The 19204-nt window shown below is 35.6% G+C and overlaps 1 protein-coding gene across 4 annotated transcripts in view; it reads right to left on the bottom strand.

Annotated features, from left to right (window-relative positions):
- Positions 1-19204, bottom strand: part of LOC110441723 (cysteine-rich venom protein ophanin-like) — a 56943-nt gene that overhangs the window by 20892 nt on the left and 16847 nt on the right. For all 4 annotated transcript variants that reach the window (XM_021484955.1, XM_021484956.1, XM_021484957.1 and 1 more), the window contains exons 2-3: positions 1131-1189; positions 619-694 (exon numbers count right to left, since the gene is read on the bottom strand). In XM_021484955.1, coding sequence (XP_021340630.1) covers positions 619-694; positions 1131-1189 — 135 coding nt within the window. The remainder of the gene's footprint in view (positions 1-618; positions 695-1130; positions 1190-19204) is intronic.

Below are 19204 nucleotides of genomic sequence, written 5' to 3'. Positions count from 1 at the left end.
TAGATACCCGTGACTCTATAGGAACCCGTGCCGCTTTAAGAACCCATGCATCTTTAGGTACCCGTGCCTCTATAGGTACCCGTTTTCAGATGACCTTTGTCATAACGAGGACGTTAACCCCAAACAAACAAAACTTGGAGACCATTATATTCATTTGTTCTCGCCGTGCTTTAGATAGCTAAGCTTTCCCTATTCCTAGTTCTTGAGAAGACACATTTTAAGACACACTCTAAGTTCCCAGATAAAGGTCTTATTCGTTTAAGCTTATTCAGTATTTTCCGAGGAGAAATTCATAAATAATATGAATACAGGGACCTATATATACAACATTTATTTGAGGTTTATTTTAAATGACACATGACATTTCTTTTTTTCTTAAAATGTCACTTCTCATTCACTAAACCTGTGATCCCCGCTGAATGGAAAAAAATTAACTGGTTTTGCCGTGTTTCCCATTTAACGCCGCTTAAATGCGATGAAAGGAATGATATTTTCTGAATTGAGATGTTCTATATGTTTCTTGAATAGGTAGAACTATCATTATTCGGTTTTTAGGTGACCGGAACCGGAAGCAGAATTAGTACCTGATGGTATATATGTTCTTCTATTGAATCTTACCAGTGGATGTCGCCGAGCCGGAAGCGCTGATACAGGCCGTATGGCTGCTGATGTGGTGGAATTTTGCATCGCAATTCTGGAAGGAGAATATTCACGTGTTCAGTATAACAACCCTCAGTTGAATAAAATGGCTAAGTGAACTCAAGATATTGCGCAGTTTGTTATGACAAGTCGTTTCTGATACGTGCAGGGCAAAATTATTACACTTATTTTTTGCATTGCCAGTTCTATGTGTAAAATACAGTTTCCAACATTAAAATCCCTATTTGGAGGGGGAAAGTAAGTGTTAAATTAAAGCATCAAAATATTTCTACTTACGAACATTTTCTGGTTAGATGTAGTTAAAACAGCCGAAAACGTTAACTATACTTGGTAGTTTAAACCAGTGGAAGTTTGTAAATGATTAAACATTTTCAAACTTCCACTGTTTACCAAGTATAGTTAACGTAAATAAGTACCCCCTATTTACAGATGAAACTCGTTTGATCATTATAGTATGCTGTATTACTCACGGCATTTCGTTTGAATCTTCTGTATGGATTGGTCTTCCCAACATTGGACGATACGGACACTGGAATAAAACAACAAAATTTAAAACCACACATACGTGTTTTATTTAGGTAGGAATAAATGTGCATTCCATATGGAGCTAGAAATATTAATTCATAAAAATAAAAATCGTTTTCATGAATACTCTGTGTCGAGATTCATGAATACTCTGTGTCGAGATTCATGAATACTCTGTGTCGAGATTCATGAATACTCTGTGTCGAGATTCATGAATACTCTGTGTCGAGATTCATGAATACTCTGTGTCGAGATTCATGAATACGCTGTGTCGAGATTCATGAATCGTACATGAAATGAAATAGAATTTAATAATTTCAACATATCAATATCTAAAAATGATAAACCGAAAATAAGTACATTATCATCGCTGATTTTCAATGATGCCATTTTATGACATATGATGTCAGGTCTGATGTCACGTCTGATGTCAGGTCTGATGTCACGTCTGATGTCACGTCTGATGTCAGGTCTGATGTCACGTCTGATGTCACGTCTGATGTCAGGTATGATGTCAGGTCTGTTGTTAGGTATGTTGTCAGGTCCGATGTCAGGTCTGATGTCACGTCTGATGTCACGTCTGATGCCATATTTGGCAGTGTTATTTAACGACCTGTGACCTCTTAATTAAAATATCATTATAGTATACATGTAATTGCGTTTGGTTTTGTTTAGTATTGTTTAACGTCCTATCAACAGCTATGGTCATTTAAGTACGGCCTCTTCTTTGTGAGAGATTCATGCGTGTAGTGTATGCGTGTTTTGAGACGCTGCGATATATTCGTGTTTTGTCTCCTTGTGATAGCGCGGAACTGATGCCGACTTTATAGTGCTACCTCACTGAAACATACTCCGAAAACACCAAGCAGGACACCCCACCCAGTCACATTATACTGACAAAGGGCGAACCAGTCGTCCCACTCCAACATTGATATACATGAAAACACGTTGATAACATAACAGGAAGTATCCAGCTGTTGAGTCTACATTATAAATATTAATTTCATTATTATGAATGATAACCCATTTTTAACGGATGGCAAATTCATATCATTATTTCTATTTCGTAACCAGTTTGGATTTAATTTGTTTCATGTCTCCACCTGATTTTTGTATCTCAATACCCGGTATTGAATTATACACAAATTTTAAAGGGTGGGAGATTATTTTTTTATGGTAACAGCACCTGATCATAAACAGATTAATGTACGTGATGTAATTATATGTATTTCTGTCCAGACTATCATTAATATCATTCACATGCACCAGTGAACAACTATGCTCTTCATGACTTCATCCCTTTGTTATTACAATCTATTTATCGTATGATAAAATAAGTCTAGAATTATATAATAAGATTATGTATGTACGTCAACTGTTTCATAAAAGGTTTTTAAATCAGATGACGTTATATATCAGTTATTTTACGACTTTATGCTGTATAAGTTGAAATATTCACGGTTTTCGCGCTGGGTGAATTAGCGCGAAAATATCCACACGTGAATATTTGTTTATAGATGATACAGATAACAGTTAAATAGAAAATATATTTGTGTCCCTTTTTCTTGTTTTGTCTTACGTTGGACATGGTTTGTTATGTGATACATTATAATAGAACCAGAATAAAGTAACAAAATATGATACAAATAGAACAGGAAAGTAAAACAAAAGGACACGAAAAAATCGCAAACGAATATGCAATAGGGGCAGCAGGTACAACGCTTACGCCCTACCTGCAGGGACAGTATACATGTAGCTACAAAAATGTCTTGTAGAACACTGGAAAGTGGTATAAAATAAAAGAATGTCCTCCAGGCTAAAGTATGTGTAATTAACGTCATCAACTTATATTCGATGAAGTCATTTAGAATTTTTCAAAACATGCTCTAGAATAATACATTGGTTTTGGTAACCCCTGCATTATCGTCCAAGACCCCTCTCTCTAGGTTGTATATAGATAGGATAATATAAACCTGTATGGACAGATAACTAGGAGGACCTCATTATGATATAGATCCCATTCTTTGGAACGAAAAGCCCACATTGATATACATGAAAACACGTTGATAACATAACAGGAAGTATCCAGCTGTTGAGTCTACATCATAAATATTAATTTCATTATTATGAATGATAACCCATGTATAACGGATGGCAAATTCGTATAATTATTTCTATTTCGTGACCAGTTTGGATTTAATTTGTTTCATGTCTCCACCTGATTTTTGTATCTCAATACCCGGTATTGAATTATACACAAACTTTAAAGGGTGGGAGATATTTTTTTATGGTAACAGCACCTGATCATAAACAGATTATTGTACGCGATGTAATTATTTATATGCATGAACATTTCTCGCAGTCACATTGGTCGGATCCTATACACGTGACCAGTCCTCAAAAACTCATGTAGACTGGTTATCTGGTGAATATCGATTTCTAAATATAGCCTGTATGGAAATTCCCCGGAACCTGTCGAAGCGCATGTGCAGTTAGACTGGAACGCGATCTGTCAGATGGCTGCTGGCGAACGTTTCTCCTCCATTACATCAGAAAATTACCAAAACTATTCGAGGATAAAGATGCTGTTAACCTTAAAAAATAGTCCATTGAACACGCAGTGCATGTCCTCCATGCTTATCTTAAGAAAAAGAATCGAGACGATACCTTCGAAAGCTACAATCATGAACTGTTGTATTCAAACCTGGCTAAATTTTACACGGAGGCTCGCGTCCTTTAGTTTAGTTTTGTTTTATTTTATTGTTATGGCATATAATAAAACAGTTATGGGCTTTTGTGCTGGTAAATATGATAGCACAAAAGTCCATAATTGTATAGTATTTCTGTCCAGATTATCATTAATATCCTTTACATGTACCAGTGAACAACTATGCTCTTCATGACTTCATCCCTTTGTCATTACGATCTATGATAAAATAAGTCTGGACTGTTATAATTAGATTATGTATGTACGTCAACTGTTTCATAAAAGGTTTTTAAATCAGATTACGTTATATATCAGTTAATTTACGACTTTATGCTGTATAAGTTGAAATATTCGCGGTTTTCGCTCTGGGTGAATTAGCATGGACATATCCACAGGTTAATATTTGTTTATAGATGATACAGATAACAGTTAAATAGAAAATATATGTATGTCCCTTTTTCTCGTTTTGTTTTACGTTGGACATGGTTTGTTATGTGATACATTATAAAAGAACCAGAATAAAGTAACAAAATTCGATACAAATAGAACAAGAAAGTAAAACAAAAGGTAATAAAAAAAAACGCAAACTTGAACAAGAATTGTCATCAGGTGTTGGAATCGCAAATTGCTACTTCATTAAATTGATACAAAACATGTCACCTCTCCCGGCTAGTGAAGGTTTACAGGACACTCATTGTCTGGAAGCTCATTACAGTGTTTAACATGTCCATTTGTCGTAACCACTTGTTCAGTTACCGTATTATAAGAATGTTCCCTTTGTATGGGAAGGTCCTCCCCTCCTGAGGTTGCCTATCATGCGGTATTAACTCTACGTTCCAGTTTTTCCCAAAATGATAACACAATCAACGATTACGGGTTTTGTTTTCTTTCAAATTTAAAAACTAATAAACCCAAAACATTTGTATATTTAGTGGTAACATACAGAAACACTAGTACATTTAATACAAGAGAAAATATAATATTTATGTATGAAAAATATATATAAATGAAAAGTTAGAACAAAATGTGAGACACGTACATTTGTAAAGCATTAGCGCTTCCATTATCAATCATCTTCAGACGCTTTACCCAAAGCCATACATATATACAAGTTATGATGCCATTGATCACGGTGAAAGTGTAACTTTTCATATATCTACCGGACAATACATAAACAGACAGAAATTACTAATATAAAATATGCTGTTGTAATTGCATTTATCACATACCTGTTGAATCTTGTTATAGTAATACAAGAACTTTTTAGACCATGAATACAACGTTCTGTATTGCACATTTTACGTACCAAGTTACGCATTGACGTCATACTTGAACTATTAAAAGAAGCATGTAAACAGACATCACATGAACCTATTTGTAACTTTGAATAAAACCCTTTCAAAATGTCTATGATTCATGTAAGGAAATCCACAGTGCTTGTGTGTGAATATGTGTATGGGATTACACGTTCAAACAGCCTAAACTGCGACACAAGAATAATTACAAAATGCAGCGGTTGTAAATAACACACCAATGATACACGAGAAACAGAATTGTATGTTGACCTTTTATGTACATTGTATATTGTCATATAAAAGGTAAAATGACACATATATAAAGTAACATGAGGCATTCACACACTGGATCGACAAAGTCATACCTCATATATTTTTTGTAATCTACGTCTTAAGATATCCGTCGAAATACTGTACTCCGGGTAGTTTTCGCGGCAATTATATTTTAACAATTTTCGCGGAAGGTTCAACAGCTAATTCAACAACGTCGAAAAAATGTCCATCTCCAGGTATTATTTAAGGATGTAGTTTTATCATTCAGACAAAGAGTATCGGCTTAAAGTCCCTCAGGGAATTGCACACAGAAACCTAACGAGAGGCCTACACATACATGTTCCTACACTGTAACGAACATGACAGCTCGACCTGTTATATCTGCAAATCCTAGTACACTGCGCAATAATTAATTTCCCGAAGAAAACTTGCAAATATCACTGAGTAGCTATATACGGTATGTAAACACTTATTTGTGAATATCCAAATTCTCGAAAAGATCTTGTCTAAATATGCGGTTGACACTCCGTGATAATTACAACGAATATATCTTGCCTAACATACACATGCATGGATAGTATCAAAGTTAATATTTATCAAAACTATGCTTCAAAACCTTTTCCAGATAACATCTTGCTACATATTTTTGTAGTGCACAGTACTATTTCCACGTTGGTACTTTAAATTAAAGGTTTACGATGATAGGAATAGCTAAATTAAAATAATAAGACAATATTCTTAATTAAGAGAAATGTTATTTACTCCTTGCAGATTAGCGAGAGAATATTCCGTTTTTGCGTATTGCAGAGTTATCTTCTCTTGTGAGCAGTTATTGATTGTTACGTCATTGGTTTGTGTGAGAAAATTACGTCGTTTTCTCAAAATTTAATGCCGTTACTCTCACAAACAAATGACGTAACAATCAATACCGGCTCACAAGAGAAGATAACTCTGCAATACGCAAAGACGGAATAGTACGCGAAGTGTAAGTAATTAACAGTATCAAGTTCTATAATTTAAACTGATGTATACTGACTGTTTTGTCAGGAAACCCCCTTGCCTTCGAACCCGCGTATTTATATATGGCGATTATATCATTGAGGTTTAAAGCAAATCTGTTTCACTGTAGCGGATTTTAGGTTGAAAATAATCCGATTGTTTCGCTTTAAGCCCGTTACTTCGTTGTTACGTGAGAAATGTCAACACTAGCTAACCAGGTTTTATTTGAGGTTCAGTTCCTCACATGGACGTGACATAATGTACTCAGAAGTATTTAAAGTACAAATATTTATTCTATATTGAAATAAAATTCTTTATTTTTTAAGAACGAATGTGACGCTAAGTGGTTTGGTGTGTATTTTAAAAAAAACGATGCCATGACAGGTTCAGACTTTGTTATGACCGAAACTCTATGTGCTGAAAACAAAACAAATTATATTATGCAATAAAACTTAAGTTAGCTGTGTTCAATATTTTTCGAAATATATCTCTTCTTTGTCCCCTCTCTTAACTACAATTTATTCTTGCCATATATATATTTAAGTAGCTCTTACATTGCGTGATATGTATTGTAATCAATTAATTTTTGTCGAAGAGGACTTTATTAAGTTGGCAAAATTGTGTCCAATTCGTTTGCAACATCTGTTATTTGCAATAAAATATGTTTAAACAATGTGTGTTTCTTGATAAAGATTCTTAAATATTAAAATTTCAAACTTGGTTTTAGCATTTAGGCTGCACATCTTCATGCTACATACTGTCTTAAGTATAGCTTTCTCAGTACTCAAAAATAAGTCTTAATTAATAAATAAAGTCTTAATGCAGATGTTCCTTTGCTGTTATAGATGATGATGATGATGATGATGATGATGATGATGATGATGATGATATGATGATGATGGCAGAGAGGGAAACTAACGTGTGTTTGTGTGTATTTGGTGTGTGCATGTGAATGTGTGCTTATATCATGTTATGTACTATTTTAAAATCTCTGAAAATAAACAATTCTAAGTAGTCCTAATTTCAGTTGCTGATAAAAGATTAATCATTGAGGTGTTAATGTATTGAACACGTTTACATATATATATTGATGTTTCAAGCATGGAAACATTACATATTGGTTTTAATTTAATTCATCTTTAATCATGTGATATTCTAACAACATTATAATTTATTTATCTATTTATTCATTGCATTTTTTTGGAATGCATTATCAAACGTAAAACAGTATAACGTAATTCGCTCATTGTGAAGTTTGTAATATCAACATAAATAATACATATAACTGAAATATCTTACTTACTACATCTAGCGTGTTGTTCATGTCATCCAAAGATAGGTCTAATACCTATCAGTAAACAGATATTTGAGTGGCCAACAGTTTGTGTTTTTGTACTAATGAAAAGGTTATCGGTCTTACAGTATTTTAGGACGCGAGCTACATACAGTAACTGGACACGTGAACACAACTGCAAGTGTCCAGAAAAGTCTGTTATCAACCTACAATTATTAATACCAACAGAAAAAAAATATGACGTACTTATAATTAGTCTCCCACTTTTAACCAGACAATCTTCACTGGCTTCATTAACTTCAATATACATGTATATACTCCAGGTACGGGTCAAATGAGTGGAAAATATTTAAAATAGAAAAGTTTACAAAGGGTTTGCGAGCATAAACCAAAGCGTTATGATTGTTCAGTTTCTGTAACTCTACAAGAGCATACATCTGATGACAGGTGTTGAAAACGCGAATGGCTTGTATTCCTGCATCGGGATCTCTTCAGTCATATTGGAATACGATTTGGACATCTATACTGACGATTTAACATATTTGTGCGGCGTTTTCGGACACTGGTATCAAATACACATTTTAATAATCATGAGATATATACACCAGTTTGATACGTTTGGTGTGTGTCCAGAACGTGGGCGAGTATATGTCATAATGACGTGCCTCAATCAATTTGCTCTGCGATGCATCTACTGTTTCCTTTTACCATAGAACTGATATCTTAGACTATATATATACATGTGATGGAGCCCCAGTAAATATAGACCTTTATATAGTGAAGATAATCCACCATCACGAACCCATAACATGATCTATGTGAACGTGACACGCCCACTCCCATAACCGTGATTACCAGGTGCTAAACTATACACAGGACCTATACCCGGGTGACTGTACAAGTATCAGCTGTTTAAATAAACGTCAGACGGGATGATAGTTAGTATGATTATCATCATACAATATACCCGTTAAAGGAATGTTAAATTAAATAATTTAACATCCATTAATTAGCCAAAGTCGGAACGTGGTTTGTCAGTTTGATATCATCAATTTTATATACAAACAACATGCACATGCTCGCAAAAATAGATTTCAAATACTGGTTGCATACAGAACAATCTTATTTTTTTTATTTCATGGGCCATGATTTGGTGAGTAATTGTACGAGCATTATTAAAGATAGACGTCCGGAATTGGCCGAGAAGTTGCGATTGCCGAAAGACGTGAATTCGTCACGCTCTCCTAATGATCCATGTGACGTCGCTATGGGTACAGACGTTACACATCGTCAATTTTTATGGTTAAATACTTACAAAGCATACCTAACAACGAATGTTAAATAGTATCCTAAATTGATATTCGTTGTGTAATAAATCACCGGCTGTAAATTTTAAAAAGTAACTAACTAAATGAATAAAAAGTTGCTTCAGGTCAAATATTTTCGAATTAATTCTCTCATCAATTCATGTGCCTATAAAGTCACTTTTAAGCTTGAAAACTTAAAAATGTGAGGAATGGGTTTTTTTTATGCTAACTATTTATAGAAGTGAAATAATGTACAGTCGACCTTCGTTAATCACACCTCGTATCGTCCCCAGCTATGTGACTGGATTCTGAATCTTGCAGCTGGGAAATAAGTTGTATTGTCATCTTGAAAATGTACCACTGAAGAAAGCGACGATAAGTTGTAATAAGCTGTATCTAATACTTTGTTCAGTACTTGGCAATAAATATATTTTAACAAAAACTTTCTGTCGAATAGAAAGATTTAAGAGGCTCCACTATATAAAAACAACTTTTTCAGTTGATCCCAAAACAAAGCGGTTCTAATAATAAAAAAAAAGTGTTCTGCAGTGTCGGCTCACAAGATATTACTAAATGTATAAAAGGGACAATTTAGATAAGTAAGTCTTTTTGCAATCTTGTCACAAATAAAATCATGATAATATAGTCTAATACTCCTTATGAATAATTCATGTCGAGAATTTGACAAGAGCCAATGTTTTCTTGGCGTTTCTTCTCATAGGAATGCTTACAGTCTTCTTGAAAATCTTGCCACCAAACTCAACAAAGAACCGTCAACCAGAAACTCATACACGTTGTGGAATTGGACAAAGTGACACATGTCTTTAGCAATTGTTTTAAATAACTTCACCTCTGCCACTATATGATCATCAGAATACACATTTGGTTTGAAACATAATCAGTTGATGAAAATCGTGAAACGAGGTATGACTTGTTAAGAACGCTGGAAAGACAGTTTGTTGGTACCTCTATACACAAAGCCTGGGAATAGTGGCTGTGGTCGTATAATTATATGTAGGTGTCTACTCCCCAGGATATGTCATAGTGAAGTGCAGTGTCACTATTATTTCTTATCGGCTTAGCTTTCGTCATGTATCATTGAATCTTCACGTTACTCAAAGGTAAAATATAACGGCAGAGGAAAACGGACTTTTTGAAGTAAAAAAATAATTGGTATATTTATTGATTTCTATTTAATTTTGAATTGATAAATAAAAATTCTTATTATAGTTCGGAACTGACTTCTTATTACGAAATTTTCAAATTAAAAATTTATATTACTTTCTAACGATTTATTACATCAACATGTAAGGAAAAAGGGTAATTAATTCCAGCCCGTTGATAGCAAATTCAGATCCGAGACGTGTCCTCTGTCGAATTAATGAGATCACTATATGTGGGTCTGGTTCAGCGGTACGCCCGTATTTAAAACGTTACAAAGACGCAATTTGATCAATGCGTTTTGACACGTCACGCATGGCTGACCAATATTTAAGATATTTGTATACCTGTTTGGAAATTGGAAGGATTATGCAACTTTTAATTCACGTAGTAGTGTGAACTTACAGCACCAACATTGGGGTCAGTGACCTCGGTAACGTATTATTGGGAGAGTTGATGAAATATCAAGTGGATGGGAAAATGTACAGCTATATATGCACCTTTGTAATTGACAGTACGCTGTGATCTTAGTCGCGAGATGTCAGTCAAAATGTAACATCACATAGACCTTTCCCGACATTGTCGTTTATCCAGGACAGCTTCACTGTATGACAATATGCAAGGCTCCTTTTTGTGTTTCTGCCAAAATCATCATATATGTTGTTGTTTGTATCAGTTTATATTTTCTAAAATTGATCGCCTGTCAGAAAAATACGGCCCGAAGTATGATATAAATTACACTGAATTATACATGAAATGATTTTTTTAAAAATTGCAATGAATAGTGATTACTTGACAATTTTTATATTTCAGTACGCACGAACCGTAGCAGTTACTGAATTCTTACATTAGACAATATTATCCTCTTGTTTTATTGTTTTTGTTGGGAAGAAACGCTAACAATCGCGTAACTCATGAAAAAGGTCTTATTTTTTAAGCAATTCAGTATTTCAAGTGTTAATGATTAAAACTGAAAAACGAAAAAAGGAACACACTATTTCTCATACAATGTGTTGCCAAGATTTGAAAATGTTTCCAGTCCAATGGCCGTTCCCCCTTTCAACAGCTTTTACTGGAAGTGAGATAGTATAGCTCTTATATAGAAATGTTACGTTTAACAAGGATTTAAGCGGAATAGCATGTCTCAGATCAAAGCTTATCAGCCTGAAATGTTCGCCCTGCAGTGTTGTTGCTGTCTTTTACAGATTATAATGTTCGTCCTGCAGTGGTGATTTAAAGCCAGAAACATTTTACCTGTAATAGTGTTTGCTGTCTTTTAATACCTTAAGTTTTCAACCTGCAGTATTGTTGTTGTCTTTTTCACCCTGAAATGTTCGATTTGCAGTGATGTTGATGTCTTTAACAAACTGAAACGTTTATTTTCTTGAAGAAAAAAAATGGGTGTTGTACAATATTCAGAAATGAAAAATGCGTCCGTCTCCTTTATGGTGAAAAATAATTAACATATTTATTTATAAATAAGAGATAATGATTTCATCGTTGAATTATCATTGAAATACAGGAGAAGTTTTCGCTATTTTCTCATGCTGCGAATAAAATTAATAGATATATAGCTATACATTTGTAATATTCTTACTGGTATTTACAAACGAAGTACAGGCACCTGTTTATATTCACGGTACATTAGTTATACAAACAGTCCGTATAATTATCCCGTAAATGTAGTTACCCCATCACCTGTTCCTTACAAATTCATTATTCCTTTTTGGTCGTAAATTTCCTTATTTCATTTTTCTTCCCACAATTCGTATTTGAGTTATGTTCAAGTTTTTTCTAACAAATAAACGTTCGGTTTTAAAGATGAAATAGTTTACTAAGAATGTTTTTCTTTTTTTTCTTCTGAAACGAGTCCTGTACGTTAATGTGTACAGCAATATACAAAAATGTACAGCATGTGTCTCTCTTTTCACTGAATCTGAAAAAACACACCAGGCTTATGTCTACAAACTCAAATACAACCTTAACCGATGACGTCAGACTTCACTTCACTTGTAATAAGCCCCGGTCACGTGTTACAGGTTTACAAAAAAATGATAAAATAGGTACCGCAGTGTTACTGTCAAATCGTTGGTACAATCCAGATCACAATGTCAACTCACATAGGGCAAAAGTACTAAACACTCGCCAGGACATAATACATTTTATTTCAAAGTTTTAACACACAATAGCAAAATATAAGTTGTGTATCATAGCGTAATCTAACAGAGACAAAGTTATACATATATGTCTGCGTGTCAACTCACAGCGACAACTAAAACATTTACAATGGTCAACAAACAACGACAAAGTTACCATTGTGCCGCTCTCAGGGAAAATTTATATCTCAGGATACACAATATGTGAAAGACTTCAACACAATGGCAGAAACAACAAATAATGGCAGTTCGTATTCCCTGCTTAACGTTCAGCATTTTGGGGAGTGGCAACAATTGGTTCACCTATAGTCAGTATAATGTGACCGGGCAGAATGCTGTGCTGGGTTACTTCGGCATGGTATTTCAGTGAGATAGCATTATAATGTCGGCATCAGATCAGCGCTATTACAAGGAGGCAATTACACCAACATACCCTGCCTCCTGCATACACACACACACAACCATGCAGGCATACATAACACACAGGAAGGAACATCCTTAAATGACCTTAGCTGTTGATAGGGAGTTTATCAAAATAAAACAAAACAAAACAAAAGAAATTATAATAAAGCTTCTAATCACAGAGACAAGTTATACAGAAGAAAGTTCACAAATACCATAGTTTAAACTTACAGGGATAAACTATACCAGAGTTCCAATACACAATAACAAAATAACCACAATATAAAGTCACCATGTGGGGTCCTACGTGTTTTTCATTTTGCAAAGTTGAAGAGAACAACACGTGAACTTATTTCATACCTGCATTGCAATGTTCCAAGGCGACTAATGTAGAATACACCTGCATAGTCGGGAGTTTTGGTTCGTGCCCTTTTATTGGTAACAAATTGATCTGTTTCAACATTAAAACACCTGTGACCTCTTTTTACATGTAATAACATTAATACCAGTTTTGATATTTGTTCTATTCTGACGCTTGTAATAATTATAACAATAAAACGTAATCCGCCCTACAACGACCTATTCAATTAGAAATACCCCATAGTTTCTTTCTGAACATTTCAATACCCGAAAATACAAAGCAAACATCAGTTTTCCTTCGGATGATTACACGAGGAATAAAACATTTAATAAGGGTTTTTCATGTGTGACTTCGTTCAATGTACAGAAAGTACAAGTGTAACATATTTACTTTATATTGACACCGGATGACATTTCAATATTGTATTTGTAAACGAAACTTTGTTTAATTTTCCTCCACAAGAAAATAATAAATGGAATAAGAATAACAAAAAAAACACATTTACAATAGTTTCTTCGAGTTGATCCTTGTAAACCCCTGAGATTTGGGGAGAGGTTGTCCTTGTAAACCCCTGAGGTTCGGGGAGAGCTGGTCCTTGTAAACCCCTGAGGTTCGGGGAGAGGTGATCCTTGTAAACCCCTGAGGTTCGGGGAGAGGTGGGCCTTGTAAACCCCTGAGGTTCGGGGAGAGGTGGTCCTTGTAAACCCCTGAGGTTCGGGGAGAGGCGATCCTTGTAAACCCCTGAGGTTCGGGGAGAGGTGGGCCTTGTAAACCCCTGAGGTTCGGGGAGAGGCGATGCTTGTAAACCCCTGAGGGTCGGGGAGAGGTTATCCTTGTAAACCCCTGAGGTTCGGGGAGAGGTGATCCTTGTAAACCCCGGAGGTTCGGGGAGAGGTGATCCTTGTAAACCCCGGAGGTTCGGGGAGAGGTGATCCTTGTAAACTCTTGAGGTTCGGGGAGAGGTGATCCTTGTAAACCCCGGAGGTTCGGGGAGAGGTGATCCTTGTAAACTCCTGAGGTTCGGGGAGAGGTGATCCTTGTAAACCCCGGAGGTTCGGGGAGAGGTGATCCTTGTAAACTCTTGAGGTTCGGGGAGAGGTGATCCTTGTAAACCCCTGAGGTTCGGGATGAGGTGATTCTTGTAAACCCCTGAGGTTCGGGGAGAGATGAGGCCTGCTGTACCCCACTTCATGTTGTTGTGTTAGAGGCGACTAAGGAACGGTGCCAATTTGGGCCTCCTGATAGCCCTGCTCACTTCGACCACCAATTCTTGAGATCAGGTTAAGATACTTTTAAATACAATGTGTATATAGGCACAAAATCGTTGACATATTAAGCCGATTTATAACAAGGTCACAGTGACTACTTATTAACTTTATGTTTTTTCGTAATGTCTGTGTCGCCTATAATGCGAGGCGACATATAGGTATAACTTTGTCGTCGTTGTTATCGTCGTCGTCTTTTGCGTCGTTCGAAACAAGGTTTCCGTGCGATAACTTGAGTTCCTTGGGTTTATTAAACTCAAAAAGTGCTTGCTTGGGATCGCTTTTCAGTACAGAAGGTCAAAGGTCAAGGTCATCGTAACTATAAATAGAAAATATGTTTCCATGCCATAACTTGAATTTCCTTGGGTTCTTTCTTATTAAAATTGCTTACTTTGTATTGCTTTTCAGGTCCGAAGGTCAAAGGTCAAGGTCATCGTTACTATATATAGAAAACCTGTTTCTGTGCGATAATTTAAGTTTCTTTAGGTCGCTCGAGCTCAGATTTCATACAGTGCTTTATTATCAATAGTGCTTACTTGGGATCGCTTCTCAAGTCTGAAAGTCAGAGGTCAATGTCGTCGTTACTATAAATAGAAAATCTGTTTCTGTGCGATAATTTAAGTTTCTTTAGGTCGCTCGAGCTCAGATTTCAATCAGTGCTTTATTATCAATAGTGCTTACTTGGGATCGCTTTTCAAGTCTGAAAGTCAGAGGTCAATGTCGTCGTTACTATGAATAGAAAATCTGTTTCTGTGCGATAATTTAAGTTTCTTTAGGTTGCTCGAGCTCAGATTTCATACAGTGCTTTATTATCAATAGTGCTTACTTGGGATCGCTTTTCAAGTCTGAAAGTCAGAGGTCAATGTCATCGTAACTATAAATAGAAAAACTGTTTCCGTGCCATAACTTGAATTTCCTTGGGTTCTTTCTTATCAAAATTGCTTACTTTGTATTGCTTTTCAGGTCCGAAGGTCAAAGGTCAAGGTCATCGTTACTATAAATAGAAAAACTGTTTCCGTGCGATAAGTTCAGTTTCCTTGGGCCAATCAACCTTAAAATTTCACACTGATTGCAGGCGACACATCCACTCCTGTGGAATTCTAGTTATTATTTGAAGCTTCATTGTTAAACAATACATCAACAGTATGTAAAAGATTTTAAAAAAGATCACTGTGATTTTGATCCCCCACTTTACCTACTCATATCCCGGAATGGTCTCCCAGCTGACCTTAATTTCATGTCATATCATGATGGCATAACCCCATGATATGTAACAAAAAGCAGTTATCAGTGATAGCGACCAGAATGCCCAAATGTGCACCCATCCTTAGCCGCCTCTCCCGATCGGTGTTTTTCTTTTGTGTCTTCGGTTTAGGGATAGAAAACATGATCTGTTGCACCCATTGCAACACTTGGGGTGTAAATCTCGTCTCCCAAGGCATCTGTCATTGTATGACCTGAGCTGTTGTAAAAGGATACTACCCAGTTTGATCTGGCTGATATCTGTAATGATGTACTGAACGCAACAGTATCCATTCACATGGATATCATGTTACTCACGTTAACGTGTGGCCTGTACACTAATGACTCTGGTGTCCCGTAAAGTGAAATAACTATTTGTAACTTTAGACCTTCATTGTTGACGTGACTAACGCCCACGCTAGGCTGACTCGGTTACTGGACCGGGTGGTATTGGTTATTCGTTCTCTGGTAACATTGGTTTCTGTTTCTCACCGTGACAAGTCATAGTGGTTACGATCACACTGGACACAGGGATATAATATTTAAGACACAAAATATGTTTAAGTAAATAAAAGCAACACTTGGTATTTCTGAATGATGAAATTGGTATGTTATTATACCCCCTCCCGCAACGAAGTGAGGAGGGGAGAGGTATACTGGAATTAGGTTGTCCGTCCGTCTGTGGACGTAATGTAGTGTCGTGTTCTCTTCCTACTTAAGGAGTTTCCACCCTTCGTAATACACATGTTTTTCTTGTCGTATTTTCGTGTCGTCATTTCCGTATTGCGTATCGGGCATTCCATTACCGTAGTGTAAATTATAGTAACACCGGGTAAACAATAGTACACGTGCGTGACGTGATATGTCAACACCCGATATCTAGACTTAACTTGGAAATGTGTAATCACACGTACTTCAGAAATAAAGCGTATGATACAAAGACATTAATTAACTCACGGGAAAACACTGACATACGATCAGACGACTTCAAGAAGGTCGTATATGAGGCACCTGGAATGCAGACTGATGTGTTTTGTTTACCGACCTCACCTGTACGTATCACGTGCTAACAGTAGTTCACAAGCTCTTGGTCGCTACGACTTTTGTTGTCGAGCGAGTTACGCTCTGTCAGATAAATCGGTTCACAAATGCAATTACAATAACTCTGTGAAAATAGTGGTTTGTAAAATATCAAGATCCCTATAAAATGCAAGTGCATGTGCGTGCACGTAATAACGGCATACCATGCGATAGCCTATGGTTACATATGTACCTGACATGTTAATATACCATGCGTAAGCAGGCTATGGAATGATGTCCAAAGTGTACATGATTGAGAGTAATTTTGTTCCATAAAAGAACAGTAAATTGACAAATAAATATAGTAATTTAATTTATTTCCGTCGTTTTTGGTATATTAAATAAAATAAGTGTCATTGTATAAATTCTATCCCTCTGCAAAAAGTTCCGATTTTTTTCAAGGTAGACAACTCTCATCAGGATCAAAATAATTGTAAAATGTAAAATAAATTAATTATAAAGACTTTGTGTGTATTTGGTTCAATTTTTCACTCTTTTTGTATGTAACTATGTGTCCTGTTTGATTTTGGCTTGTATTTAGTAACTTTTATCCATATAGTTTCAATAAAAAACGCTTTTTGTAACATGTTGTAGATATTTTATGATAAATAAAATATTTGTAGGGTTGATTAGCAATGTTTCTTTTCATTATTTTATTGTTGTAATAGTTTTGAACAATGCCACACGCTCAAAAAATGTGAAAGTGTTGAATTTGACAAAAATTCAATTTTTCGGTATTTTTTACAAATAAATCCCCAGTTTATCGGAATGCTTAGATTTTCATATAATCATCTCTACATAGTGACATAACCATCATGTGAAACTTTTATTGAATTCTGATGGCTAATTGCGAAAGGGTGGAGCCTCCTTAACTACTGGATGGATTTCAATGAAATTTGCTGATAACAATCCTTTCAGTTTGGCGATGTGCGTAAAGTACTTTTCATTGGGTTATCTCCCCTTTTCACGAAGTTTATTTTTCATTCAATTCTTTCCAAATTTGGTATGGTATTACTAGAAACAATAATGTTTAACGTATATAACGGGTTTTTTTGGTTAGGTTTCAACTTTCTGCGTTTTGAACTTTTACCAGTAAAGTACCAGATACTCCTAAACTACCGGATGAATTTCAGTGAAATTGACGCAATGTAGTACCGTGTACGCCCCCTTAACTAATGGATGGATCTTAAAATTGCTGTATACAATCCTTACAGCTTGTTCATTTTGACCCTTTTTAAGGAGTTATGGCCCTTTCTTAAAACTCTTAGTCCTGACAACTCGTCCTTAACTTCTAAGACGATTTCAGCAAAGCTGGTTCATCTAGGCTAACAAGATTTGGTTTGCAAGTATGTTTTGGCATTAGTAAGGAATACAAGAAGTATGTCAGTGACATATATACTTAAATAAAGTGTACCGCTCAGTCAATAAAGAAATCATTACTGGTGGGAGTCTATGGATTGCTATGCAATGCTTTCCCTTGGTTAGCTTTCACCTTACGTGTCTGGTTTATAAAAGAGCGGTGGGTATTAGTTAGCCTTTGGTTTACAGTTTTAGCCTTCCCTTGTGTTTAGAGAAGATTGTTTGCCGTCATGGCCAATCTTCATCTGAACACCTTCAACGTCTAGTAAAAGTATGCCTCATATAAAAACAGCGTTTCTGATTCGATTATACGCTAACATGACAGGACAATAAAACGTTGCTTCATGCCTTACGCGCTCGAGCTTCCGCGGTTGTATATCTCTTTTTTGGAGCATATCTAGAAAAATGGATAACTCAACAACAAGAGAACTTCAAGTGACTGAAGCAGATGACAACAATGACACGTCCAGCATTCAAATAAAAAGAAAAGAAGAAATATCAAGCTGTGAACTTTAAAATCATAATTTAGTATACTACGAGCTGACTATCAAAGGATTGTTAATCCGGTACATATTTCATGTATATTGTCAGAATAAATATGTGTTCCTGTGTATTTCTATTGTGGTGTATGAACTGCCCTGTAGGGAAACACGATTCTTTGTTTCTCCGAGATTAGTAATATTTACCAAGGCGAACGTATAACTTTGTCGATATACTACGAACTATGAAATTATAAAAATATATGCTATTTTGTAACTTTGGTCAAATTTTCTATTAAATATGTCTCAAATACATTCTATATCTTTTTTCTCGGGCCCATCTGGGTAACATAATATTCTTTTATATTTTTATACATACAAGATCACGCAACCTGTATAAGATCTAAACAGATTAAGCTGAATCAGCAATATTTGTACCTATTAACATGTAATATAAAACGTCATTTTAACTAATATGAAGGTGATTTACCCACCAAGATATCGTCAAAACATGTTCACGTAACAGATTTTTCCATACTTTGACTCAGAATGGCCTCGCTTCGTTCATGAGCGCAAAAATACATCTCACTTAATATAAGCGATTTTCAGTAACTGCCAGTTGTTGGCAAATATAGAACG

Source organism: Mizuhopecten yessoensis, unplaced genomic scaffold (genome assembly GCF_002113885.1).
Source record: "Mizuhopecten yessoensis strain PY_sf001 unplaced genomic scaffold, ASM211388v2 scaffold716109, whole genome shotgun sequence".
In the NCBI taxonomy this organism is placed as follows: Eukaryota; Metazoa; Mollusca; class Bivalvia; order Pectinida; family Pectinidae; genus Mizuhopecten; species Mizuhopecten yessoensis.
This window is presented reverse-complemented; position numbering and strand designations above follow the sequence as displayed.